The sequence below is a fragment of the Neoarthrinium moseri genome (genome assembly GCF_022829205.1).
Source record: "Neoarthrinium moseri strain CBS 164.80 chromosome Unknown scaffold20_Wmoseri_CBS_16480, whole genome shotgun sequence".
NCBI lineage: Eukaryota > Fungi > Ascomycota > Sordariomycetes > Amphisphaeriales > Apiosporaceae > Neoarthrinium > Neoarthrinium moseri.
The window spans coordinates 344,579-370,141 of NW_026055134.1; the positions used below are offsets into that span (position 1 = coordinate 344,579).

Below are 25,563 nucleotides of genomic sequence, written 5' to 3' on the forward strand. Positions count from 1 at the left end.
GAGACTCATAAGACTAGCCAAGCACGATGAATCATGATTGTCTGTTAGACACAAAACGTGACCCAACTACACATCTCTAGCTATGCAGCTTTGAGTGAGACACTTGACCACTGTACTGGGATTGTGGCTTCCACGATGGATATTCCTCCACCGATTCCACCTCGGCCTCCCGGATACGAGCTACGGGTGCCCGTCAACCCAGCTGTTCCTCCTCGACCAAGCCCACAACATTGGCAGCAGCAGTCTATACCACCGCCGCCTCCCCCTCCCCCTCCTCCATCATCTCAGATTTTCCAATCAGGGCTGCATCAGGGGGCATATGGCGCGTATCCAGCGGCAACGCCCCAGTCTCGGGGTGCGCAAGGAGAGCCAACTGAGTGGTCTGCATTGCACTATGCAGACGGAACGCACACTCCACTGTTTGAGGCGCTCATGGCGGCCATCTTTCCCCATCTAGATCCCCAGCGGACCGGCTACATCAGACCCGAAGTCTTGTCAGACTTCCTAGCCTTAAACGGGTTCCCGAAGGAAGAAGACCTCTGTACGTGGTAGCCCTGTACCTCCTGAACCCCTATTTTCTTCGACCCTTACTCTACGTCGTGCCCGCGTGGCAGCAGAGGCTCTAGCAGCACTATGATAAGAAGATGCCTACTCACATTTGACTTGCAACAGGGAAGTCCAACCTCACGGGCAACATCATGTTCGCCCCGGAGGACATTGCGGACGCTGAGCTCAAGGCGGCCTGCGAGGCGTGGCCATTCGACCACCGGGTCGCGGTGCGGAACCCAGGGCGGCCGCAGCTGCCCTTCGGCGGGATGCCGCTGCCCTCGCTGCGCGGGCTGACGGACATGATGGCGGTCGAGCACGCGGCGGAGCCCGAGCGCGGGCAGCGCGGCCTCAACGCCGTGCTGGCCCGGTACGGCATCTGGCCGCACCTCGGGCCCCTGCCCCGGTCCGCGCTGCCGCCCGCCCGCCCCGTCCAGGTCCAGCGCCGCTGCGACGAGGTCCGCGCCCGCAGCCTCCGCGCCGCCCAGGACAAGCTGCAGGCCAACCAGGCCCGCCTGATGCTCGAGGCCCAGGGCAGGCAGCACGCGCTGGACCTGATCGACTACCCGCACTACGTGAGACGGTATTATTGATCAGGTGGGCGGCCGGCAGAGAGGAAACAAGGGGCAGGGTTCGAGGAAAAGGAGCACCCGTATCTTGCTCGGTTACGGAACAATGTGTGGCGATGGGGGGAGTGTCGGGGGCAACGAGGTGGCTTGGACACTCATGATAGGTAGGCTGGACGGCCATGCTGCTGTAGGTTTGACAGACGCAGCAAAGGGGGTGTGCGGCTGGCATGCCACAAGCTTAATACGGGACACTCGCAGTGAAAAAAAGTGGGATGTTGCTTGTATTCACCTGGTGCACGTGGGTTGTCACTGTGTTTCAAAGGGTATCAGGAGATCACCATGCATATGTCTCTTGGATTTCTCCGAGGAATGAGTATAAGCTTTGGAGGGAGAGGTGCAGATCGGGTATGGGGACCGAGTCGCCCGAGTATAGTTCTCTGGCGGTCTTCAGAGATCATCCTTTCGCAGTCACACAAGCATAGTCATACCCAAGAATCATTGGCCGTAAAATAGATAAGCGGAAAGGATTCTTGAGACACTGCAGAGTGCGGGACTCTCGATACCCGAAGCTCTATCTTGCATCAGTCTTCTGCCTCATGACGAGCCCGAGGCCAATAAAGGAGCCTTGATACCCTTAGCCGAACAACTTCGGGATGACAACACCGGCATACGAAGTCCAAGATGGAGTTGCACTAGATGATACCATCATGACGAAGTGATGTAGCATGACTATAAGTGTGGCTTGTCGGGGGCTCAGCATATGTGAGCTCATGACTCAAGTGACCATCTTCCCCCCCTGACTACATGGGGTAGCTTGCAAGTGCTAGCTCCACGAGGATCACTACGCAGTACGATATCCTCCGACTAGAGATGTGGCTAGGTGGTGGAGGCTGACTGCAAGGACAGGATGTGCCTGTCAAATCAGGAGTTTTACCACAGCCAAGAGGAAGCCGGCGCGAGTGTGGTGGGCACAATAGGGGGCCCCAAATCAGGATTGGGGCTTCCCAAGTGTTTCATCACATGCTGGAGGGACCACAACCAACCCTTCAGGAGATGGACACTCACAACATTACTGTTATAGCGGACAAGATGGAGGGTTTTTTGAGACTTCGACTCACTCCCCTCATCGCGGGCACGTTCCCCCCCGGAGGCCTGTCTCGCTGATTCAGGAAGGAGGGTCTCCGAATTTCTCCGCCTCCGCATTCATGGACATGCAGGAGACGGCGATGCACACATACTTCGGCCAATGTGAGATGACGTGCAGTGCCGCACGGATAAGTGCCTATGCCTGGAGACGGCATACGTTGGGTGCTTCCCGCTGAGTGCAGAGATAATGAGAGGTACCGCCGACTTTGGCCAGCAGACAGCCCGCTGGTCGCGATTATACTTTGCCAAAACCCGCTTTCATCAACGTTGGCAAACTCAGGAGCGTACATGCCGCAAGATGCAACGCGGGACCAATTTGCGTTGCATACAGTCAAACTTAAACTTGAGATGAACTTCACAGTACGATAAAGCAGCATGTCGAGTGGTATGTATGATGTCGAACCTGTAGATGTTGGGGGAACGGGGCAGACAGAGGCTCACTCAGTTGCTGTGGTGGCGGTGATAGGAAATAGAGTCGATGAAGTTGCTCAACCTATCATAAGAGTACAGTACATGCAGTCAGAGATAATACTTGCTTACCATTAGAGGTGATATAAATTAATAGTCGGGTACAGCTGGCTTATTGATAACGGATGCAATCTATGCATGTAGAAAGCCGCGACCTGATATGTTAGATGATGCAGCATATCAATGGCTTGAGGGATTATATTGGCAATCGGGGATCGTGCCAGATTAATCGTTCGTTTCCGACTGGCCTTCCCTTGATCCTGCATATCTGGGGCCCCATGGGAAGAACTGTGGGCATCCAGCAGTATGGTCGGAAAGCCGTGGACTATAATCCAGCCGCGCGGCAGACGGATATCGGGCATGGAAACGAGGACGGTCTTTATGTGGCCTCATATCTAAGAGGATGGCGCTGTAAGACTTGCGATCAGATTCCTCGAATTGGGATAGTTCCCTTGCCTCTCATCATATTACCCACTCCATATTGTGATGGGATCGTAGCCTGGCGATCGAGAGTGGGCAATAAAAGCCGTAAGCAAGTAGTCTATTCTGGGGGTTTGTACGTCGTTGGTAGCAACACTCGGCGTCAAGTCCCATAAATGCTTATGAGCGAAACGCATTGGATCCGGGGGATTCGCGATCAGACATGCATCCCAAATGACCTATCATTTTCAAGTCCTGTGCCAATGGGTGACAGGTCGCCACACATATTACCCTGCCAAATCCATGTTAATAGAATTGGGGAAGAGCCTGCTCAACTTCGGCCAATATCTGTCACCAGGTTGCATACCCCTTTGGCTCAGCGCTCTCTTAAGCGACTCAAGAGTATTCACTACGATGAAACCTCATGCGGTAGCATGTACGAGTAAGTATCGTCTCTGTCGTCGAGATGCGCTTGCAGCGGGAAACCTTCTCGCTTGAGGTCGCGGGAAGTGGAACCACTCGGCTGGAAAGTCCCAGTGAGTGGGCTAAATAGGAAGATCCCGCCGGCTTCACAACCGGACCTTCGTTTGAGGAAAGACGTGATGGGGCCAGGACCGGGGTGCGGTTGTGACGTCGATAATAGTTCGGTGGAGGCTGAAGCGGAGTGCCCAGTATCATGTAGATCTTGGTGTGATTTCGCGATTTGCAAGGTACCCGGGGTACGAAGCCAGCAGCGTGAGCTTGAGAACGAGCATGCAATGCGGGTGCGAACTTCGAAGATGTGTGGCAGAGTGTAATCTTACGCAGGGTGGTGTCTCGGCCGATTACAAGCCAGGAATCGCCTAGCATGCATCGTGAGCGCCGAGGGAAGAGGCGCCTATCAGCGCAGTGATACCTCCCAGGTACGGTATTGTAGTATCGTGATCATCAACCGAGTTCTCGTATGAACGTATGAACGGTGGAGGAAGAGACCGGGCCGTCGTTGGCCCTGCCGCAGTCCTGAGGAACAGGTTGGTGTGACCCAGCGCCCGTGTACAGCAAGATCTAACGCGGTTGGGCCTAGCCGGCTGCAAGAAGGTTTGGAATAGGCAAAGCGTATAGTAGGAGTAAAATCAGACCAGACCTCCAACACCCGTAGCTCTGTCTCGGCTTGGACGTATCCCGTTCTGGGTTTTTGTTTCTTTCTTGTCTCAACCACTGGCGAATTTTGCTTTTGAGCTTTGTTCCTACTTATCAGGGGCCTCACATCGCCCTGCGGTTGCCCAGGCGATTGCGCTTGCCAGAGGAGGCTTGCATGGCTCGGTCTTGTCGCTGGTGTTGCTCGCTTGACCTGCGTCTCTTGGCGAGCAACCTACGAGCCCAGAGGGCATGCCGCTTCCGGGTTCAATGCGGACTGGCGCCCATTGTCGGCGAACCACCTCACGATGTCACGATAACGGCCACACCGGATTCAGTCATCGTGGACGCGGCACCTCGGCTGCTTCTGGTAACCCGGACTACGTAGTCTCGGGGCCTAGACCAAGGCCCATGCATTGTTGTATAGGACTGGAACATCGTGAACTCTCGAAACCTGCTAGCCCGTAGGCCTGTAGTGTGAGAGCTAGCGAGGTATTATTGATCTTGGGCTCTGGTGCATCGTGACTATTGCGCTTGATCAAGCGCTTCGACTGCAGACTGCATGTTCTCATGAGACCTGGACAACAGGCTCTAGCCAACCCCAGGAGGGAGTGTTGGCAGCAAAATGATTCCTGAAGTCAACTGCCGGCCGCTTCTTGCACTCGGCTTTTTTCACTGGGTATTTCAGAGTATAATCTACGTGGATAACGCATATTGAAGACGATAGCATTTACCATATCGCGGTCTGACGAATCATGGAGATGAAAACCCCAGGTTTTTGCCCTTGAGAAGATGCACCCCGCAAGTCTCTCCAGATACCCACAGAGCTGAGGTCGGTTTTCCGTGAGGGACACGGCTCCTTGCCGAGGGGGGCTTCAGCCGAGACAAACCCATCCTGCATTGCAAGGGGCCAAAGGAGTGATGCAGGCTATGTACATAGTACAGAAGGTACTCCGTAGTTTCAAAGATATCAGAATCCAAAAGATAGTACCAATTCTTTGGTCATTATGCTGAGAACGGCATTGCCTCGCATCATTCCGTCATTCTTATCGTCCTAATAAAGATTAGCAAATGGTCGGCGCTGATAGTAGTGTTCCCATGAAGGCATGGATGTCAACCATGGACCGAGCCGCCTTGAGTCAAAGCTTCACAGGGATCCGCCGGCTACGTATCTTGGGAGACAAGGGAGAAGACAGGCTGCGCATTGATCACGAATCAATCAACACGGCCGCAGTGTGACAGCTAACCGTTGTGAGGCATGAGTCGGATTTGTCTTCGACGATGGCTTCAGGTCATGTCTGCATGCAGTAACAGCGTGGCCGTGGGTCTTTCTTAGCAGCTTCGAATCGATACCCAATCATTACAAGGCGACCAACTAGCTACATCTGCTGTGCATCAGTGATTCATGTTTCGACCGTAGGTCCTTAGCTGTTCGTACGACGTGAGTTGTCAGATCCCTGTGGTCAAAGGAGAGAACCGCAGCCGACTGGTCGCTCCAAGGATGGAAATCTTTGCAGTTTGACGCTGGATGGGACCCCTGATAGGTTTCCTGCTGGGCGGAAAACTGCGCACCCAGACTTGTGCCCGAATTCTCCAGGGCGTGAGGTATATCGCGCTTGCAATGTCTTCCAGCCTGAAAGTCAAAAACCATAGACGATCCAGCCCTCTGCTGCATCTGCACAAAACCGTGCTGAACCTGCAGACCCTGCAGCCAATAATCGCTGCAGAGGATAACCAGCAGCTATGCATGCATGTGTTAATCTCTACTAGAGCTGCATACGGTCACGTAGGTACGGATTGTCTCTGTCGCAAAGAAAACTTTTTTTAATTGTCTCTCTCATGGGATCTGCCATGCTGTTGTCGTCACTGGGCTCCATTGGGTGCCGAGAATGGTCAAGGAAAGTGTGTGTACCCAACAGCGTTGAGAAATGATCCATCTGCCACGAGCCAATGCAACACAATTGGGTTATTGAAACCAGGCTGGCCAGCGCTGCTGAGAGGATCCCTCTGGCCTTGGACTTACGTACACGGTAGTACTCTGTACCTAGCTAGTCGGCTTACACCCTGGTCCCAGGCAGACCCTAGTTCTCCGATAAGCTACACCCTTGCTCCCTGTTGCTGCAACGCTCGCGCGATGCTCTAAGGGACGTTTCCCTCCTGTCCAACGAGATTGACGAGCTTCTGGGGGGAAGCTCGGGGCATTGCTGGGCTCCGTCGTCCCGTGGCAAGATGGACGGGCCATCTATCGGTCATTCACCTACTGTGATGCATTGGTGGTTCAAGCATGCGGTTGAGGAGATATGACGAAAGCTTTGCAAGAGTGGTGTCGCCTGTTGGCTGCCACCAACTGCAGCAAGATAGCACAAAAAAGATTGAATCGATGGGGCTCAACACCGCTCTGAGCCGCGGAGGCGAAATAGGATGGACAATGGTCATCAATGTCGCTATTGGCCATCGGACGCAGGGTGAACGTGCGTCCGTTCTCGCAACTGCACAGGAGAAACGTAAGTTACCAGGCAAACTCGAGGCGACAATGTGCGCCAACGTCAGATCTGCCAGGGCTGAGGCTGTTGCACTGAACTCCAATGCTCTAGCCCGTGAATTTAGCGGGCTCTTGGCCTCACTCTGATCGTCTTATCATCGTCTACCGTTCATGGTTGTTCCTGGCGCCTTTGAGTGGTCGCTCATAGTACGTACAGTGCCAACTGTGGCAGTCAGGCGATCTGATCGACCATACCAACTCTCAGGTTTTGATGCAAACACAACTCGGATTGGCGAATTGACGGGGCTCGAGAATGCGTGCTTGTGAATGTTCACAGCAAGACGATAGCTTTGGGAGGGGTCCTGATGAATAAGCACCGTTTGACGGTGAAGTTTCAGCGTAACGCGATGTTGCTTTCTATCCAATGTTCCATGTGATGAACGGCATGACGGTAGCTTACCGCATTTCATGTTTCCTCGGCCAGAGACGGCAGTCCCAGAGCCAGGTACTTCGCTTGGTGTTTTTATTTTCTTTTGGTGCCACACTGTATCTCCTGGATACTTGAAGTACTTTTTGGGGGGAGTTGCAGGGTGAAGCAGCCTCTGCGCTACGCAGACATGTCAAGTGTATTGACGAAAAACACTTACACAAGTCAAGAACACGTGGGCACCACCACACACCGCGGCCTCAAGCCCGAGCATTTTCCCTTTCGCTATATACCACAAGGATTGATAGCGAGCAATCATCTTTGCTGGGACTAGCAGCCTCAATGCTAAGCAGCGAGAAAGTGTCCCGGGGCTATAGGTCTGCTAGGCCAACGACAAGCGGATAGAGCAAATGGCCACCACCAACACTTGAGCAGCTTGCAAGTTTTTTTTTTTTTTTCTTTCTTTGTTTTCGCACTCAACAAGTCACCACCTGGGGCACTCACCAACGCGCACGCACATAATGCACAGTGCCGTATGCTAGCCTGAACGCAGCCAAGACCACCCCCCGGCCTAGGTCTGCCTGGGTCCCGCACAGGCGAAGACGTCCTAAATGTTCCGGTACAGGGGCTGAGGGGCTGCTACCCACTGCATCATTCGACATTTCGATTGGCATCGACGCTCCCATTGGCAGAGAGCCAGCGAGCCCGGGCTTCGTCCAGCGCAGAGTACGTACCCAGTACCCCAAAGTCAACCCCCGGAAGAAGCGCTGTGTGCTGGGTCTTGGCCGCGCCGTCGCGGGCTCTGGCCCCCCCTGGGTGCAGGTGGGTGCAGACGCACAGTAGTGGGCTGGGCTTGTGGGCGGCCGGAAAGCCACTCCACCACCCCTCCACCACCACCACACCACACCACACCACTACCTTTCCCAGCAGAGCCGGCGGGCTTAGGTTGGCTGTTTGGCGGGGACGTCTCGCTCGCTCGCCCGTTCGTCGCTCTTGGCTCCTGGTCGAGTCCCCCTCTGCCTGGCGGCTTTGTGAGGTTGGGTGCAAGTCTGGTGTGGGTGCAGGTGGTGCCCATGCTCGTGCTCACGCTCATGCTCCCAACCAGGCCCCCAGGCCCCCAGGCCCCAGGTGTCCCCCCAGTGCGTAGCGCCCAGTGTTCTCCCCGTCTCCAGACGGAAGAGCGAACTGAACCCAAGTACCTTGAGTTCGTACCGTCCTGGGCCCTGCCCGCCGGTGGTGCTGCTCGCTCCCGTCCTCCCCGTCTTGTCCTGTCCTGTCTCGTCTTTCATGCTCTGCTCTGCTGCTGTACCTCGAAATTCATTCGTCACACCACACACACACATACTTCAACAAACTTCCACTTCCACTTCCCACATCCACTCCTGCAGTCACCGTTCCTCGGCCGCCTGGTCTGGCTCCGGCCTCAAGAAAACACACTTCGACGCCGGTCTGGTTCGATCCCTGGGCTCCCGCTTTTCCCGTCAACGCATTTTCCAACATCCCACAATGGCTTCCTGAGCGCCCGCACCGCCCTCGTTCGTCATTCTGCTCCCCTCCATGCGTCCGCTCCCCTCGGCCTCGCACTCGACAGCATCGCTACCATGAACCCTTGACCCTCAGCATGACGAACACAACACTCTCGCACAGAGGAATCAGATCACTTCTCCGCCGCCGCCCTGGCTGCCCCCGCCACTGCCATGGACCGAGACAAGTCGCCCACGCACCCTCACCAAATCCACACCGAAATCCCTCCCGCCCCCTACGGCTACTACTCGCGCACTGCCAATAGTACGCCCATCTCCTCGCCCGGGCTCTTCAGCCCTTCGAATCCGCGCCCGCAGATGGCCTTTCCCGTCACCTCGGCCTCCGATGCGTCCACCCCAGTGGCCGGGTCTCTCGTCAGTCCCTTCTTGCATCCGCTGCAGAACCACAGAGTGCGAGAGTGAGTATAGCCGCACCCTCCCCAAGCTTTGACTTTCAAGACGTTTTGTGATGTGTTGGGCCCTTTGCCGGTGCCGTTTCCGCACTTCTCTCCATCTGTCAAGTGTGCTTGGCCTGACCGTGATTCTCTCGTAGGACCAACAAAGCCCTCGTGGACCTAGATCTTATGACCGGACGAAAGATTATCAACCAGTACGAAGTCATCGAGGAGATCGGCCGCGGTGTGCATGGCAAGGTCAAGCTGGCTCGCAATCTGGAGAACGGGGAGAATGTCGCCATCAAGATCGTCGCCCGCTTTTCCAAGAAGCGGCGTCTGGGCAAGGTTACGACTGCCCTCTCCCCCCAAGACAAGACGAAGCGCGAGATTGCCATCCTGAAAAAGATTCGACATCCCAACGTGGTCGCCCTGCTGGAGATCATTGACGACCCAGAGCTTAAGAAGATCTACATGGTTCTGGAGCATGTCGAGCTAGGCGAGGTTGTATGGCGCAAGAAGGGCCTTCCGTGGGTGTGTGCATTCGAGCGCCGCCGTGTAGAGAAGGAGATGCGCGGCGAGGTAAACACCGAGGAGGAAGAGCAGTACTTGCAGCTCATGGACAGACGACACGCGATCAACGAGCTGAAGAGGGCAAAGATGCAGCAGAAGCAGGCAGGCGCCGACGACTTCTGGAGCATCGAATATGGTGCCGCCAACGACGAACCCGGCTCACTGCCCCGTACTCTTTCCGGCGACGACTACGCCCTGCTTCGCCAGCAGCAACAAGATATGCCCCTTTCCGGATCCTACGAAGGGTCCCGAGCGACGTCCCGAGCGCCGTCGCGGAAAGCCTCCATGAAGGAGCTCTCGCCCTCCTCCAGGCCACATCCTATCGACTCCGAGGTCTCCTCCGTGGATGCCGAGTACTCTAGTGATTTGGAAACGCCTGGTCCGCTGCACTCTCAGCCCGGCTCGTCGACCAACTTGGACACCATCTTACCTGAGGACGCCATGTTTCGCGGGAGATCACCCAGTATGGCCGACTCAATTATCTCGCACATGTCGTCGGTTGACTTCAACAATCAATCTCACGACCCCTTTGCCGATGACTACTCCTACGTCCCGTGCTTCGCCATCGAGGATGCCCGGTCCCTTTTCAGGGAGACAGTCTTGGGCCTCGAGTATCTTCACTATGAAGGAATTGTGCACCGGGATATCAAGCCCGCGAACCTCTTGTGGACCAAGGATCACCGTGTCAAAATTGCCGACTTCGGCGTCTCCTATTTCGGCCGCCCGATTCGTGATGGCGAAACAGACGAATTTGTTTCCGAGTCAGAGGCCCGTGACTTTGACGACGACCTGGAGTTGGCCAAGACGGTTGGCACGCCAGCTTTCTTTGCCCCCGAGTTGTGCTACACCGACTTGGACGACGGTGAGAAACAGCCGAAAATCTCCGAACAAATCGACGTGTGGTCCTTGGGCGTCACGCTTTACTGTCTCATATACGCACGCATCCCCTTCATGGCTGAAGATGAGTTCCGAATGTTTCAGAAGATCGCCAAAGAGGATGCCTACATTCCTCGCAGGCGCCTGAAGCCCGTCGATCCTCAAACCAACCCTTCGTCCACGTCGCTCTACAAGCGTACAAACAGTGCGCCATATCGCGACGATAATGAGCTGATTTACGAAGAAGTTGACGACCTTCTATATGATCTGCTACGAAGGATGTTGACGAAGAACCCCGACAAACGCATTAGGCTGCGCGAGGTGAAGCGACATCCATGGGTAGTAGAGGGCATCACTGACCTCATGGCCTGGATTGACGACACGGACCCATCCCGGCAGACATCAGGTCGGAAGATCCAGGTCGACGAGCGTGAAATTACACGTGCCGTTGTTCCGCTCACCTTCCTCGAGAGGGCTCGTTCAGCCGTCAAGAAGGCTGTCGGCAAGGTCATTCCTCATCGGCCAGCTGAGAGCCAGACCAGAAGACGCGCCAACAGCAGTGCGGCCAGCTCGGCAGGCGAAAGTGTGACGACAGCTTCGTCTCACCCGAACCTCCGTGATGCCCGCAGGAAGAGTCTGCGCGGGGACGATTACTTTGTGGCTAGCGAACACCCCCTTACCCAGAGTGTGACGGCTAGCCCACTGGGATCGCCAATGGAGGAGGAGGCATCAAAAGAGTACAACGATGTGTCACAAGAATCGACTATGGTAGGAGGAAACTTGAGCAGCCGAACAAACAGATCTGCCACCGATTTTAACGCACACCCAGATCTCACGAATCGGCCGCCGTCGCGGATGTCAACTTCATCTAGCAAAGCGGTTTTCACGCAGCAAAGTCACTTGCGCACCCGTTCGATCACCAACCACTTCTTAGCATTGACACCTTCTTTGCACACATCACACACAACGCCGCCTACACCAGCCGCCGACGCTCCTTGCAGTGATCCCATGGCTTCTCTCCTGAGGAAATCCCGTGATATTGGACCACTTGACGACAGTTCGCGCTCACGTTCCGTGGACCGAGGGCTCTTCGCCAGTCAGGACAAACGTGCCGAGGCCAAAGTTTCCCTAAGCACCGCTGTCGCTCCGGGCAACGTGGAATTGCCACCTCGGAGGCCTACTCCCCTCCGACCGGCAGAAGACGGCTCTAAAGTTGACCAGACTACGCTACCTTCTCCAATGTTCTTCTCACCCAAGGCTGTGCGGACTTATCATCAACATGATGAGCCAAAACCAGATTTGATTAGCCTTCACGAGCGGCAATATTCACTTCCTGACCTTGACGATCGTCCTCTTACTGCGCAGCGCGTGCTCCTCATGGAAGGCAAGACACCACCACCGAGGATCTACAAGCCTTCGACCCCTGAGTCTTTTGCTCGCGCACAAGAGCAAAATTTGCGTCGCCAGCAGCGTCAAGATGACGAACAAGCCAAAAGACAACAGCTTATTGCGTCACGTACTGAAGAGGCGGTGGATCCAGCCCATATCCCATGTCCACCGTCGCCTGACGATGAGATTGCACTGGAGAAAGAAAAGCCGCCAGCACCGTCACGGCGTGATACCTCTGGCACCGTCATTACCTGGAGCTCATCTGTTGGAAACCTCACGACGCCTTTGACAAGCCCGAGTGATGTGACAAGTCCGGTCAACATCAACCTCGAAGGGAGGAAGGGAAGTTCTCAGATATTCCGGTCAGATCCTTCGCTGCCCGCTTTGCTCAGTGGTGCCAGCTCGGTCTCAGCTGACGCGGAAGGTGACTTTCTCTTACGTCCTGGCTCCATTGACAGACCCTCTCTGATTGAGACTACGGATTCTCTTACACCCCCAGCGTTTGAAAAGGAGCCCATCGCAGGGTTCCCGCTTGAAGCATTGGAGAACGACGACAGCGCAGTCCAGCTACATCTAGCCTCCGCTCTTCACGGCCAGAACGCGTCTGCGATGTACTCCTCGAGGGCAATCGAAGACGATGACAGCAGTGACAGCGACGAAGGTTTGGTCATGGCGAAGTCCAAAAGAAAGGCGCCACTCAAAGATCAGACGGGCCAGACGCTTGGCAGAATCGGCACTGTTGCTAAGCGCAGAGACACGCAGACCAGCGTTGGAAGCACTGAGACTGCAAAGAAAATTATGGTACATGGCGAATAAGAGTTATAAATCCACTGCGGGTCCACAGATGAGCTTTGGCATCCGTGTACCCACATATACCAACAACCAAAACGAACACAAAGGACGCCTGAGGCAACAAATCTCCGGGCACACAAACATGACATCGGCGTGGCATTCGGCTTATGCATGCATTTACAAGGCATTTCATTTACATTCTACCCGCCGCGGTGAACCGAAAGACGCAAAGACGAAGACGGTATGCAATCGAGTTGCAGAACTCGGAGCAGTTTCCCATTTCTCTTGAATTCACCACCCGATATGCGTATCTGGAGCGAGGGACAGTCCTCGGAATTTCAGTACCAGTTTCTGTTTTTCAGAACAAAGATTGCATTGTTTCTTTACCAGAAGCTCCCCTCTTCTGTAGGAGTACATTATGTAGCTTTGCAGGCCAAACCTGTATGGCGAATTCGGAACGGCGTGATGTTTTAGCGGAAACGTATTTTTGTCGAACGAGATGACGATGGGATGAGGAATGGTGCAACGTACTGATACCCTGGGGTGGGACGGTGATTGCAGGAGAGATCAGGGATCGCAGTCTTTTGAGCAAGATCCCCAGGTCATCTGTGGGAACCACCGTCAGTGTTTCTCGACTCCACCAACCATTACAAAGGTTCTAGACCTCTTGGTCTCCACACAGAACGCGAAGTGGGCATTAGTCGGCTACCTTCTCATGAGTTGGGACGATGGAAAAGCCTGGAAGGCTTGGCAGGACGGTTCAGAGGGAGGGAGGCAATTTGTATTAGCGAAGCGCGCGGTATATCCCGCTGATAGACAACTACTTGCATATGGTGGAGTTTTATTGCCGACATCATTAATTTTAGTTACTTTCCCCTCTACTTCCTTTGTACATATAGTTACCAGGAACAAGTGTCATACACGCAAACAGATGCCAGTTGTTGACTATGTAAATCTCCATGCAAGACCCGTTCAGATTCCGCTATGTAGTGAGTGTAGTCTCCAGTCAATGTCTGTCTTCTCTTAGCGTCCTACTATATCTCCCAAGACCGCCTAGAAGACCTATGGCAAACGTGAGACACAATTCCATGGCAGCGATCTCTTACAGAGCTATAAGAACTCCTCCGAGGCCAATAATGGCAGCTGCAGCCGCTCCAGCCATCGTCTCCCTCGGCGCAACATTCCGAGCCGTGGCGCTCCCCGCCGTCGCCGAAGCACTCAGGTATTCGGACGCCGAGACCCCCGTGGCGGCAGCTGTAGCCGTGGCCGAGGCCGAGGCCGCAGCACCACCGGTGGCGCCGCCGCTGCCACCACACCCCTGGGCCGCGAAGCTCGAGTAGGCCGTCAGCACGGCGCCGAGCTCGCTCGTCTGCTCGTCGACCGACCCGTAGGCGGCCGTGCTGGGGCAGTGCGTGACCAGGGCCGCCCAGGGCGACCGCGACGCCGAGTACCACGAGTAGTAGGCCCGGTTGAAGGCCGAGTAGCCCGCCTGCTGGCCGGCCGGCACCGCCGTCTGCCCGAAGCCGCAGATCTCGCCCAGCGCCGTGAAGAACCGGTACTGCCCGGCCGTCGTCGTGTGCGCCGCGGCCCAGGCGCTTGAGATGTCTGACGGCGGCGTTGGCAGGTCGCGCTCCAGCGAGTTCCAGGCCGCGTCGCAGTCGATGGTTGTTGTCGTTGTTGTGATCCGTGGGTTGCTGTTGCTCGTTGTCTTGTCCGCGGGCGAGGTCGAGTTCTGCGCTTGGGTGACGCCCGCCGCAAGGGCGAGGACTGAGAAGGTGAGGATTTGGATGTACTTCATGGTGAGTCACTTCTTATGGAAGGTCATGTAAAGCAATATTCAGCGGCGTGTGGATCATGGATTGAAGGCTGGGATGTCCTCGAGAACTTATACATGCTGTCTATCAACGAGTTCCCATTAGGAAGACAATGAAGGCAGGGCTGAACAGAGGCGACGCGCCATGAGAAGCCATCGGACTGTCCGTCTTATACGTGGATATCTTAGCTCATGCTTGGTCACATAGTGTGGTGCCTTATATATAGATTCTCGGACTGCGCAGTACGCAGTGGTAAGCGGGCAAGTCGTTGTTGCGGCGCCTGAACCTGACAACGCAAGCTGCTCTTTGATCGACATGAAAGAGTCAACACACACTCACTTTGTGTAACATCGCAGTGCATTTTTCAATCGTTCAAGTAAATATACCTAAGTATGATTTTATTTTCGGGACGAAGCAATCTTAGCGCGAGTCCCCCTGAGCCACGGTGCTGGGTCAAGTCTGTCTGGTCCAGAGCTGTGTTATTCCAATTTCGGAAATCATCGAACGGACGTCCATTCAGATGAACAAACTTTGAGATCAGATATTCTGGCTATCGTCGATTTTATATAGTTCGGTTGATGGCCCTGAATTACAACTTAAGCCACCTCACGCCTGTCAGCACCGGCGTTGTGGCTAGTAGCGACAATTTCCGGGCGTCTGGTCTGAGAACCTTACTTACCGTCAGACCTCCCGAAATGAAGCTTTGAACTCGACCCTATGCACAGTAAGCTGAGTACTAGTGTGGTTACTCTATGGTAGACTGGGTGCTCTGCCGGCGTGTGGTCGGTTATGGCGGTATGTTCATAACTTCGAATTCATCCTGTGAATCCGCTATGTTTCGCTTGGTCTATGGGAACTTTCAGTAAAAAATGGCCATTCCACGTGTTCAAAGAACAGATCTTGGTGACTTAGGGATAGATCAGACAGACTCCCAAGTGTTACGCTCTAAAGGCGGTACATCACATTACTCGGCGTCGGTCTAAACTCACAGTAGCCTGCAGTCCCAGAGACTACGGGGGCTACAGCCGGGCTTTCCCCTGTGCTCTTTTGATCAAGCCGATGTCCGGCACTGTTGGCTTCGGGGTGATCCAACCCCTGGCTGATAACCTTAAGTTCAGGGTAGCTAACAGTATCTTCTCACAGCGTCTTCAACGAAGTCAGGGTATGGCTCTCTATCTAAGCCGTTCTTCTCATGACATTGTGTGGTAAAATAAAGTCGATTTCCAGGTGTTCTCTAGAAATATGCGTTGTGTTGTTGTCCACCCACCCTAGTGGCGAAATGCAGCACCTTCCGCCGAACAAGGCGGGTCTTCGAGGTACTGAAAGCGCCATGAGAATGATATTTGGACACTGATCAAACGACGTAGACTTGTGTCATGGCAAAGATGGATGTTACGTCTAGGTCGAAGACAGCTCCGCGATGGCAACTCACGCCCGAAATCGAGTCAGAGACACCGACAGACCCTTGTACCAGACCCTCGCAACGGACCTTCTCCATGCCCCAACTACGAGTTCCCTGCATGTCCAATACGGGGATGTAATGTCATCGAGAAAGGTGGTCTGGTTAACCCCACACTCAGGGGCAACCTTACTACATGCTCGAACCTTTCATAACACACGCGATCGGACGATTCAGGGAGCCCTTCGCCTGACGATGTGGGATCAGTGCCTCTTAGCACCTTGAGAGATGGCATACTTGTGAAAAAGTTCGCAGCCGACTGTCATGACTTTCGGTGAGGCAATGCGGGCGACAGCACAAACTTGAAAGCCTCTAGATCCATTAACGGCGACGAGTTGGCAGCATTTTTCGTTGGCACAATGCAACAACTATCCTCGGAACTCGGCTCTAGGCGAGACAGTACGTATTTGCCACAACGATTTCGAGTAAGCCGTTCGATCTGCTACATATACGTCCGTCAGCCTAAATTAGTGCTTGAGTCCTCCTTAGGCGACGGAGAACGAGGTCAATCTTTTCTGGACACACTTCATGAACTCAAGTCCTCTCAAGCCCTGTAATCCCGCTACTGAGGTAACTCAAACTGGGGAACTTCTACCGACAAGTCTAGACAGTTTGCTACAACTTGAAGGCATGACACGACCATTCGGTCATCAACACACAAAGTTGATCAGATGGGACCTTCCGACCGAAGATCGACACACAAAGCCAACCAAGCCATGTGGCCTTCTTTCGGTAGAGGATTACACAAACACAGGTTGATCCAGCTACGGGTTTCACCGCATCTTAACCTTCAGGTCGCCTGTCAACATCGATCGGGTTCTCAGCCTTTCTACCTGAGCTCGCACAGTGGTAGATATTAATTTCCAACTCCCGTTGACACAGCGGGTCCCCATACTACATTGGCTTTAAGGACAAGCCCTTGGAGACGTATCTGACGAGTGTGGTTTCCCGCAATATCTTCCGATGTGTATCCAATATGAAATCGTGATAAGAGTACTCGGCTTTTCGTCCTTGGTTAGTCTCTTGAATCTCTAGTAATCTTCGGCTGGTCCACCCAGGCGATTCATGAGATACTAATGTGATTCAGCAGCCCTGAAGCGACCCAGTTTAGTCATGATCCGTTACACATACACACACGAATGATTACCGGATATACTGGTCCAATTTATTTGAATCATGAGTACTAATGGTCGTTTGAGGACGAGCTTGGCTCCTATAGCCACCATTCAGGGGAATGTCTCCAATGATCCACCTAGCTTTCAAGACTTGTTCGCACGCTTGTGCTATGGAATGGTCTCGATTCCTTCACTACAATGGGACTCTAGAAGCTCCTGTGCAACTTCGTACGAGGAGAGAGAAGCCGAACGCCTCAGTCAGTCATACCAGGTTCCGGTGGTATCATTTCCCCCCACCAGCGGGTCGTTACTGTCAATCGCCATATAAAGAGTGCGTGGAAGAATATAAGATATCAGATACTGCTATTAAACTTTCATGAAATAGTCTAAGCCCCTGTGTCCGTATTGCTGTAATGTATTCCAAAATTGCCCTCGCTGCCTCGGCGCTGCTCGTCACTGGCTCAACAGCCATTGACATTCCAGCAAATATCAAGACATTCTACAACAATGTAGTAGCTCAGGGTGACTGCAAGACAAAGCTGGCTTCTGGTCTGTATAGCTACAAGGACGGCCCTCCCGGTAGGTTTCCAGGTATCTGTGCCCTTTGCCACTTTCCCAGGGCTGACTCTTGACAACAGATTGGTCATACTGCGGCGATCACCTTCAGGACTACGGGATCATCTACATACAAGGCCAACAGGGCCAGCTCGCCAATATGGATATCGACTGCGACGGACAGCAGCGGGAGCCGAACAATGGCCGCTGCGGTCATAATCCATCCGACCAGTCCATGACCGCCATGCGAGACTACTTACAGGCGTACCAGATTCCGGGCATTACAGATCTTAACACGTATGTGCACCCGTATATTGTGTTTGGGAATTCGGGCACAAATCCTCACAACGTACCATTCGACCCTCGAGATCATGGGGTGCAGCCCTTGAGTATCGTACTAGTCGTTACGCCTGACAATTTGGTACGTCGCAATGCCTTCCTACTGCATGATTGTAGACCGGTAGAAAAGAGCGATGAAAGCTAATGCGGTCTCCAGGTTTGCGGAATATGGGGAGACACCAACGGCGGCGAACGCGATGCTTCCTTCGTGGGCGAATCCGCGCTCGCCACCGGCGAGCTCGCCTTCGGCGATGAGGTCAACGGTACCGTCAGCCACGAGGCGAACGATGTGCTGTATATCGCGTTCACGGGCGCGGACGCCGTCCCGGGAAAGAACGGCGCCGACTGGGCCGCGGACACGAAAGAAGACTTTGCTGCTAGCATAGCAACCCAGTGCGCGACCCTGGTGAGTAAGATTCAACCTTCCGGCGGAGGTGGTGGGGCTGGATCGGGGTCAGGAGGCAGCTCAGGAGGCAGCTCAGGAGGTAGTTCAGGGACATGCTCCTGGGTAGGGCACTGCGCTGGTGAGTATCCTGTCCGGTATATGTAAAGTCCGAAAGCGGCAATTGTTGATCTCCTCTATAGGCGCGTCGTGCCAACGGAACAGTGATTGTTCGGATTCTCTCTCTTGTCAGGCTGGGAAGTGTGCACAACCGCAAGATTGTAGCTGGGCCGGCCATTGCACAGGTATGCGGCAATAGCAGTCAACTACAACATACTTTTGCGCATCCGCTGACAGCAGGGATCAGGAGCCTCTTGCAAGACGAATGCTGATTGCGGTGACAACCTGGTTTGCAAGCGTGGAAATTGCGGGAAGACTAAATAACGGACGGCAGTCTATGAAGTAAGGATGTTCGTTCCGCTCAAACTAGGGGGCAAAGAATCTGGGAGGGAACATTCCACTTGTATCTATCTATACAACAACATGTAGTTGATAAGGGTAACATGCTATCATGTACTTGGCTTTGGAATTTGTTGTTCATCTCACTAAGAGTTTACTATGTAGTTTGTAAATTTTTTTTCCTGACCTCAATACTAGACCTGGGTATATACAAAGATCCCAAGCCCAAATAGACCGGCGATGGTTATGAACCCAAGTATCGGAAGGGCCCGAGCACAATCATCCTTGCTCGAGCTATAAACCAGAAAGCCTGAACTCCCCATAGCCCCATCTTTCCTAGATATGCAATATATCAATATTGGAGGATATCCAATCGTACTGCTTGCTTCTAAAGTTATCATTTGCTTTGAAACTTGCAATGTTTGTAAACTGCATCAGTTGCTTTTTCTCGCTCCACTGCGGCCAGTCAGGCAGAATGCCACTCCCGTTATTCGGGTTAAGGTTGTACACGAAAGACAGGTAGTAACTAGCGAAAGCAACACTGGCATAATTCGGCAAGATGCCGTAGAAGACTTGCAGGATATCGGATCCGTGGAAAGTGCCGAGAATTGGTGTGCCATAGTCGTAACTGGAGAGGTATGACCAAGACGGTACCTTCGGGTTGACAGCAGATGTGCCGGCTAGGAACAGCCGACGACTCAGAGTAAAGACCAAATCTCCTAGTATCGCGGCGAGGCGCTTGAACTCGGGGTAGGGGTTGTTGAGTATGCCCGTATTGAAGGGACTTCCGGCTGTGATATCGTCTGGGTAGGTGTCAACAAGGGCAGCGATCTGCTCGCGAGTCGCGCCTCGGAAGAAGACATCGTTAAGGTAATCAACGAGGCGATCCGTATTGGTGATATTTGATTGGAACAAGGCGAAGAGCGTCCCTTCGTCTTCCTGGTCTCCAATAATCATCGGAACAGCCGCGTATTTGCCTTGTTCCACCAAGATATCGGGGCTGGCAGTCAAGGCTGTTCCGTCCGGTCGAGGGACATAGGACAAGGCGACAGACGTATAACTGAGAAGACCTGGAACGCTGTTCGCAGCCTTGACGTAGATATCGTAATCGACTCCTCGAAGGCATTCCAGGGTATCGGCAGCCCCTGAACAGCCGGCATTCTCAACGACGGTATCGTAAACGTCTTGGCACCTTTCGCAATCAACAAAATCAGCGGGTACGACACTACCACTGTTCATGATGGCTCCCCGGAACAGGGCCTTTCCGTTATATTTGTTGTTGCCATCATACAATGCCATCTGGTCAAAGACACTAATAGCACCCGCACTTTCACCCCAGATGGTGACCTTGTCAGGATCACCACCGAAAGCAGCGATATTATCGGCAACCCATTCCAGACCAAGTCTCTGGTCAAGGAGCCCCAGGTTAGCAGACCCATCGGCAAGAATCTCCTTGCCCGGCAGGAAGCCGAAGCCACCGACGCGGTAGTTGACAGTGACAAATATGAATGGTTTGCCCATTGCGAGGCCGTTGAGTATCAGGCTGGTGCCATCATACATTTGCGGACTTCCCAGCTCAAAACCACCTCCAAAGATGTAGAGCAGAACGGGGAGTTTTGCTCCCGCCTTTGTGCCGACCGGTCGCTGGACCCTCATGGTCAGACAGTCTTCCGTTTGGCCGGTCACAGTCTGGAACAGAGGCGTGTTCAGCAGGTTTCCCAGGACCGATGTCAATAGATCGCCGTCCGTGGAGAAGAACATCTGTGGGCAGGACGGCCCCGAACCCGTTGCATCGAGCGTTCCGTACGAGGACGTCAGCTTCTGCGGTGGCTTCAATCGCAAAGGGCCAACAGGAGCCTGAGCGAATGGTATTCCGCCAAAGTTTTCGACAAGGCCAACAGATCCCACAACAGTGCCATCAGCAATTGTGACTTGGGTCTTTAGTAAGTCGGCCCGGGGAGACGTGTTGGGAGCTGCGTTGGGAGCCGGCAGAGCAGCAGCGGGGCCGCTCATGGCCATTGCCAAGAGGCAACGAAAGAGCGTACTCTTCATGTTGACTCCTTCAAAAGCCAGGGAACCGGAAGAAACTTGACAAAATACAACTGGCTCTTGGAGGTCTTTCCAGAAGGAACGACTTCACAAATTGGGCATGAGGCTGACTGCTTGCTCCTGACCACCAACAAAAGCTTGCTTCTGACGAGGTGGGTTCTGTCGATCTTTATAGCCTTGCCATGGGAAAGCTGCTTTTTCTGGCCCCCAGCTTGAGACTCACCGTCGTGGATCCGCAGATCTGGGGTGGAATGTACATCGTGATAGGCCTCGGCAGCCGCTCGTGTTGGTGGTGACCAGGTGACTGCTGCATGCCACGAGGGCCAAGACCGGATACGACCTCAAGCTGAGGCCTTTATCGCGAAGAGTGCCCGCTTCGGCGCAGATCTTGGTTCTTGCGCTTGAAATCTGGTTTGGTACTACATAACCTAGGATTGCAAAGAGCTGGCGCCAATTTCCCCACGGGGTACCTGGTCAGATCTCCGCAACTAGTTTGCCAGGGAGACTCATTCAAGTCACGAAGCCTTCTGGACAGTCAAGCAAATCTGCTCTTCCACGTGAAATTTTTTATAACAAATTATTTGGAGCATACGAATAGCGCCCCCAAGCCGAGGCAGCTGGTGTTGGGGGTTGCAGCACGCCTGCATGTCTAGTGCGGTGTTGGGCGCGAAGGAGCAGGGTACCTGAACTGGGGGCGCGGCATATGCGAGCGCCGGCGGCTAGTGTTTGCCTCCAAAATTGGAGAATGAAGGTGGTCTGAGGGAAGTTGGATGGAAACTCAATCAGCAATATTGAGATAGGCGGGCCCGTCGGCTTGGCTCATGGTTGGTGGACTGGACGGGGCGGTGGGAAGCAAATAGGCAAGCGGTCCTGGCGGTGTCAGTCAGTGGCAGGCAGGGAATCCAAGGAATCCAAGGAATCCAATGAGAGCTGACGTGAGGTGGTCCTCCCCACATTCCCCGGATCTCGTCCAGCATCACTGGGCTCGGTATTTAGATTCCGTCATAGCGCAGACGGTGTTTGGCAGATGCCCGAAACCGCGGGGAAATCCTACCTATAGCAGCGCTCCTTATGGTACCCCAACCCTGACCCCACACCACGGTCGACACGCGGCCGTGCTTGCAGGACAGGCATTCGTCTTCGTCTTCGTTCTCGCATGATCGCGCCTCCAGTCTCCTGGAACTCGGCCGGCCAACGGTGGACATTGTAGAATTAGCTGCCCCCCTCTCGGAACTTTATCTGATCTCGGTCGAGGTGCGGCGTGCTGCCGTATACCTCTTTCGGCGTTGACTCATCATGCATAGTATTAGACAGGGCAGATCTCCACGCACACTTGCTTTTTGATACTTGCATGGTATTCTCTGGCAAAAGGCAAAGTTGCATGTGAATATCCATGGTTCTAAGGCTGCTATTGTCAGAATCTGAGAGCTAGTCCCATAGCTCTCCAACAAGAATGTCTGATCATGGGATAATTAAGCCTTCACCAAAACCGGAAGGACCGACAGGCTCTTGGAAATTGGACAATATTTTCCGAGTCACAATAGGATGATAGAAACTTCGCCTTGCTCGAATAAGTGTGCAATGTAGAGTGAGGTCCAGGTTCCACGTCCGCTTTCTGCGGGTGGGAACTCTGAATTCGACTGACCACCCGATCACTTCGAGGCTACATTTCCGCAAAATGCCAACTAGCCACGCCTCTGCTCCATAAGGGAGAACAGAGTGACACGGGAGCTTTAGCAACAGATGTGATTTCTATGACATGTAGCATCTATGACCTGGTGCTTTTTGATCTGAGGCTCAGTCTGACGAATTTTGCGCAAACTGCTAACAAGCAGCTGTATCCACATCCTCTACCTTGTTTTCGCTATCCGTAGCACGACAAGTCATTTCCAATAACCATAAGCTTTCCATTGTATGTGGATGGTTCTCTCCAAGCACTTCCCGCCGAAGCTGTATAACTTGAACATTAATTGCCCCCGCCTCGTTATATCTCTTTTGTGCGTGGTACGTTGCCGCAAGGTTCGCCATACTTTGAATCGTATTTGGATGCTTCTCTCCTAATATTTCCCGTTGTAATTGTAACACCTCTATTGTTATCGGTTCTGCCTCGTTATATCTCCCTTGTGCGTGGTACGTTGTCGCGAGGTTCGCTATACTCCGAATCGTATCTGGATGCTTCTCTCCTAATATTTCCCGTTGTAATTGTAACACCTCCATTTCTATTGTTTCTGCCTCGTTATATCTCCCTTGTTCGTGGTACGTTGTCGCGAGGTCTGCCATACTCCGAATCGTATCTGGATGCTTCTCTCCTAATATTTCCCGTTGTAATTGTAACACCTCCATTTCTATCGTTTCTGCCTCGTTATATCTCCCTTGTGCGTGGTACGTTGTCGCGAGGTTCGCTATACTTTGAATCGTATTTGGATGCTTCTCTCCTAATATTTCCCGTTGTAATTGTAACACCTCCATTTCTATCGTTTCTGCCTCGTTATATCTCCCTTGTTCGTGGTACGTTGCCGCGAGGTTTGCCATACTCCGAATCGTTTCTAGATGCTTCTCTCCAAATATTTCCCGTTGTAATTGTAATGCCTCTATTGTTATCGTTTCTGCCTCGTTATATCTCCCTTGTGCGTGGTACGTTGTCGCGAGGTTCGCTATACTCCGAATCGTTTCTGGATGCTTCTCTCCTAGCACCTCTTGCTGTGCTCTCAATACCTGTGCTATGAGTATTGCCGACTCTTCGGACCTCCCTTGTTGAATCAATGTGTTAGCAAGCGTTGCTTGACTCCTCATCGTATCAGGGTGCCTATCTCCAAAAACCTGTGTTTGGATCTTGATAATTGTCAAGTCCACTCCCTCCTTTTCCCTCCACCTACCCATGTCGTGCAAGTAGTGCGATACTCTTATTAGCAGCGACGCAACACTCTTCTCTCTCCTATGAGCTTGTGCCCACTCCACGGTCCGTTGTGTGTGCCCGAGGTATTGCTCACATTTACCCCAAGTATCGCGGTGCCCCTTTCGGGGAAACAAGTCGTCTATTACCTCGAATGCAATCCTTGTCAATTGTGTCTCTGTGCTAACATCCCGCACATGCAGATTGAACGAGATGGCCTCTTGCACAAGCTTGTGCATATCATAGACACGGAAAGCATGAGTTGCTAACGCTTTCCCCTCGACTCGGGGCGTCAAAAATGAGAACTCTTCGAGTCGAATGACCGCCTCCACCACGTCTTCATCCTCGTCGTCTCCGCTATCAGTATCACTGCTCGGGGAATTACCAGCAGAAGTAACATCGTCTCTCTGATGGCTCATTTCGGTGCCATTGACCTTTCTGTCCTCGTACATAGGTGCTTGCGCTATCCTTTTGATCATCGCAAACGGGATATTCTGGTTATCCACATATGCGAGCACGCTTAGGATGTCATACGCCATTTTGTTCTGTTGCTGGATATAGTCCATCGAGATGTTCCACGTCTCCATTACGCTATTCGACGCTTCCGGCCGGCGATGAGGATCGTGTGCTGAAGTTTTGAGTGCCTTCCACCGCTTCTTCCTCTGCCGGATTTTTTCAAGGTACTCGCCTATTGATATCCTTGTCCGACGAATATACGCAGCAACCTGCGTGATAGCGAGTGGAAGACAATCCAGCTCGGTAAGTAGCTGTGTCATATCATCGTGCGCTGCATCTACTTCACTGATATCGACGACCGCAACCGCTCGGAATAGGGTCTCGGCCTCAATACTTGTCATCTGAACTGCGTTGATGCCACGTCGAGGTCCTACGAGACTGCCGACAATCTGCTTATCCCGGCTCGTCCACAATACTGTGCCAACTGGACCACGAGGAACATAAACGGACAAATCGGGAGCACCTTGTTTCGTCGCATCTTGTGAGCGTCCCACGCCGAATAGGGTCAAATCGTCCGCGTTATCTAAGATGAGTACCCATTGTGGCAGAGTCTGGATATGATTTCGCACAGCTGTGAGAAGCGTATCACCGTCGAGGTTATCAGGTAACCCAAGCTTGACCGCAATGTCTTTATAGTCTTGCGCAAAGGACGTCTTAGTATCGGCGTGGACCCAGAACACAGAGCAGGTGGGGTCGCTACACCGGCTATACGCGTAGTCGAGCGCGATCTGCGTCTTTCCTGATCCTCCGAGCCCCCATATCGCCGCGCTTTGGCACTCGGTCTTGGGCGGAAGCAGTTGTGCGATATGTTCGGAAACAAGGGCTCGCTGGACGAACTCGTCGTTACGGGGGAAGTGGATCGACTGGCAGACTCGTGGCTTATGGGGAGGATCTTCTTCCATTAGCTTGCTCCCACTTTAGAGGGACATGCTGTGATACCTTTCTGATTTCCGATACTGATGTTTGAGTTATGGAAATGGTTTGCAGCCAAAACAGTATGGCCGTTAATGGGATCGAATGAGGTTGACGCAGCCATCGTGTGACTTGGCCGACTTACTGCCGGGCGGGGCTGGAGGGCCAATATCTGTTGTATACTATTTTGTCCGCGACAACAACCTGAAATCTAAGCAACGAAAGGGTGAGATTGCACTCGTGTAGGAACAATGAGACGGGAGAAATGTGTCTGATGTCTAGGAGAGGAATGAAGTTGCCAGAAGACTCTACCAGGCATCGTAAACGCCAGCCTGATGTCCAGCTGAAGCC

General features: G+C 53.3%; 6 protein-coding genes across 6 annotated transcripts; 3 read left to right on the forward strand and 3 right to left on the reverse strand.

Annotated features, from left to right (window-relative positions):
* Nucleotides 1–135: 135 nt before the first annotated feature.
* On the forward strand, nt 136–1,139 carry JN550_006100 (uncharacterized protein; the record flags this gene model as incomplete). Its single annotated transcript, XM_049317802.1, has 2 exons — nt 136–541; nt 673–1,139. 2 exons carry the CDS (start codon nt 136–138, stop codon nt 1,137–1,139), a joined length of 873 nt encoding a protein of 290 aa, XP_049171986.1.
* Nucleotides 1,140–8,871: 7,732 nt separating this feature from the next.
* On the forward strand, nt 8,872–12,743 carry JN550_006101 (uncharacterized protein; the record flags this gene model as incomplete). The annotated part of the gene is made up of 2 exons (XM_049317803.1): nt 8,872–9,116; nt 9,251–12,743. The coding sequence occupies 2 exons, from the start codon at nt 8,872–8,874 to the stop codon at nt 12,741–12,743; spliced, it is 3,738 nt and encodes a 1,245-aa protein (XP_049171987.1).
* A 1,078-nt stretch (nt 12,744–13,821) lies between these two features.
* JN550_006102 (uncharacterized protein) lies at nt 13,822–14,517 on the reverse strand (the record flags this gene model as incomplete). The annotated part of the gene is made up of 1 exon (XM_049317804.1): nt 13,822–14,517. The coding sequence occupies one exon, from the start codon at nt 14,515–14,517 to the stop codon at nt 13,822–13,824; it is 696 nt and encodes a 231-aa protein (XP_049171988.1).
* A 3,003-nt stretch (nt 14,518–17,520) lies between these two features.
* On the forward strand, nt 17,521–18,849 carry JN550_006103 (uncharacterized protein; the record flags this gene model as incomplete). Its single annotated transcript, XM_049317805.1, has 6 exons — nt 17,521–17,686; nt 17,746–18,083; nt 18,159–18,407; nt 18,514–18,525; nt 18,587–18,688; nt 18,751–18,849. 6 exons carry the CDS (start codon nt 17,521–17,523, stop codon nt 18,847–18,849), a joined length of 966 nt encoding a protein of 321 aa, XP_049171989.1.
* Nucleotides 18,850–19,178: 329 nt separating this feature from the next.
* On the reverse strand, nt 19,179–20,894 carry JN550_006104 (uncharacterized protein; the record flags this gene model as incomplete). The annotated part of the gene is made up of 1 exon (XM_049317806.1): nt 19,179–20,894. The coding sequence occupies one exon, from the start codon at nt 20,892–20,894 to the stop codon at nt 19,179–19,181; it is 1,716 nt and encodes a 571-aa protein (XP_049171990.1).
* Nucleotides 20,895–23,697: 2,803 nt separating this feature from the next.
* Nucleotides 23,698–25,202, reverse strand: JN550_006105 (uncharacterized protein; the record flags this gene model as incomplete). The annotated part of the gene is made up of 2 exons (XM_049317807.1): nt 23,698–23,711; nt 23,768–25,202. The coding sequence occupies 2 exons, from the start codon at nt 25,200–25,202 to the stop codon at nt 23,698–23,700; spliced, it is 1,449 nt and encodes a 482-aa protein (XP_049171991.1).
* Nucleotides 25,203–25,563: the final 361 nt, after the last annotated feature.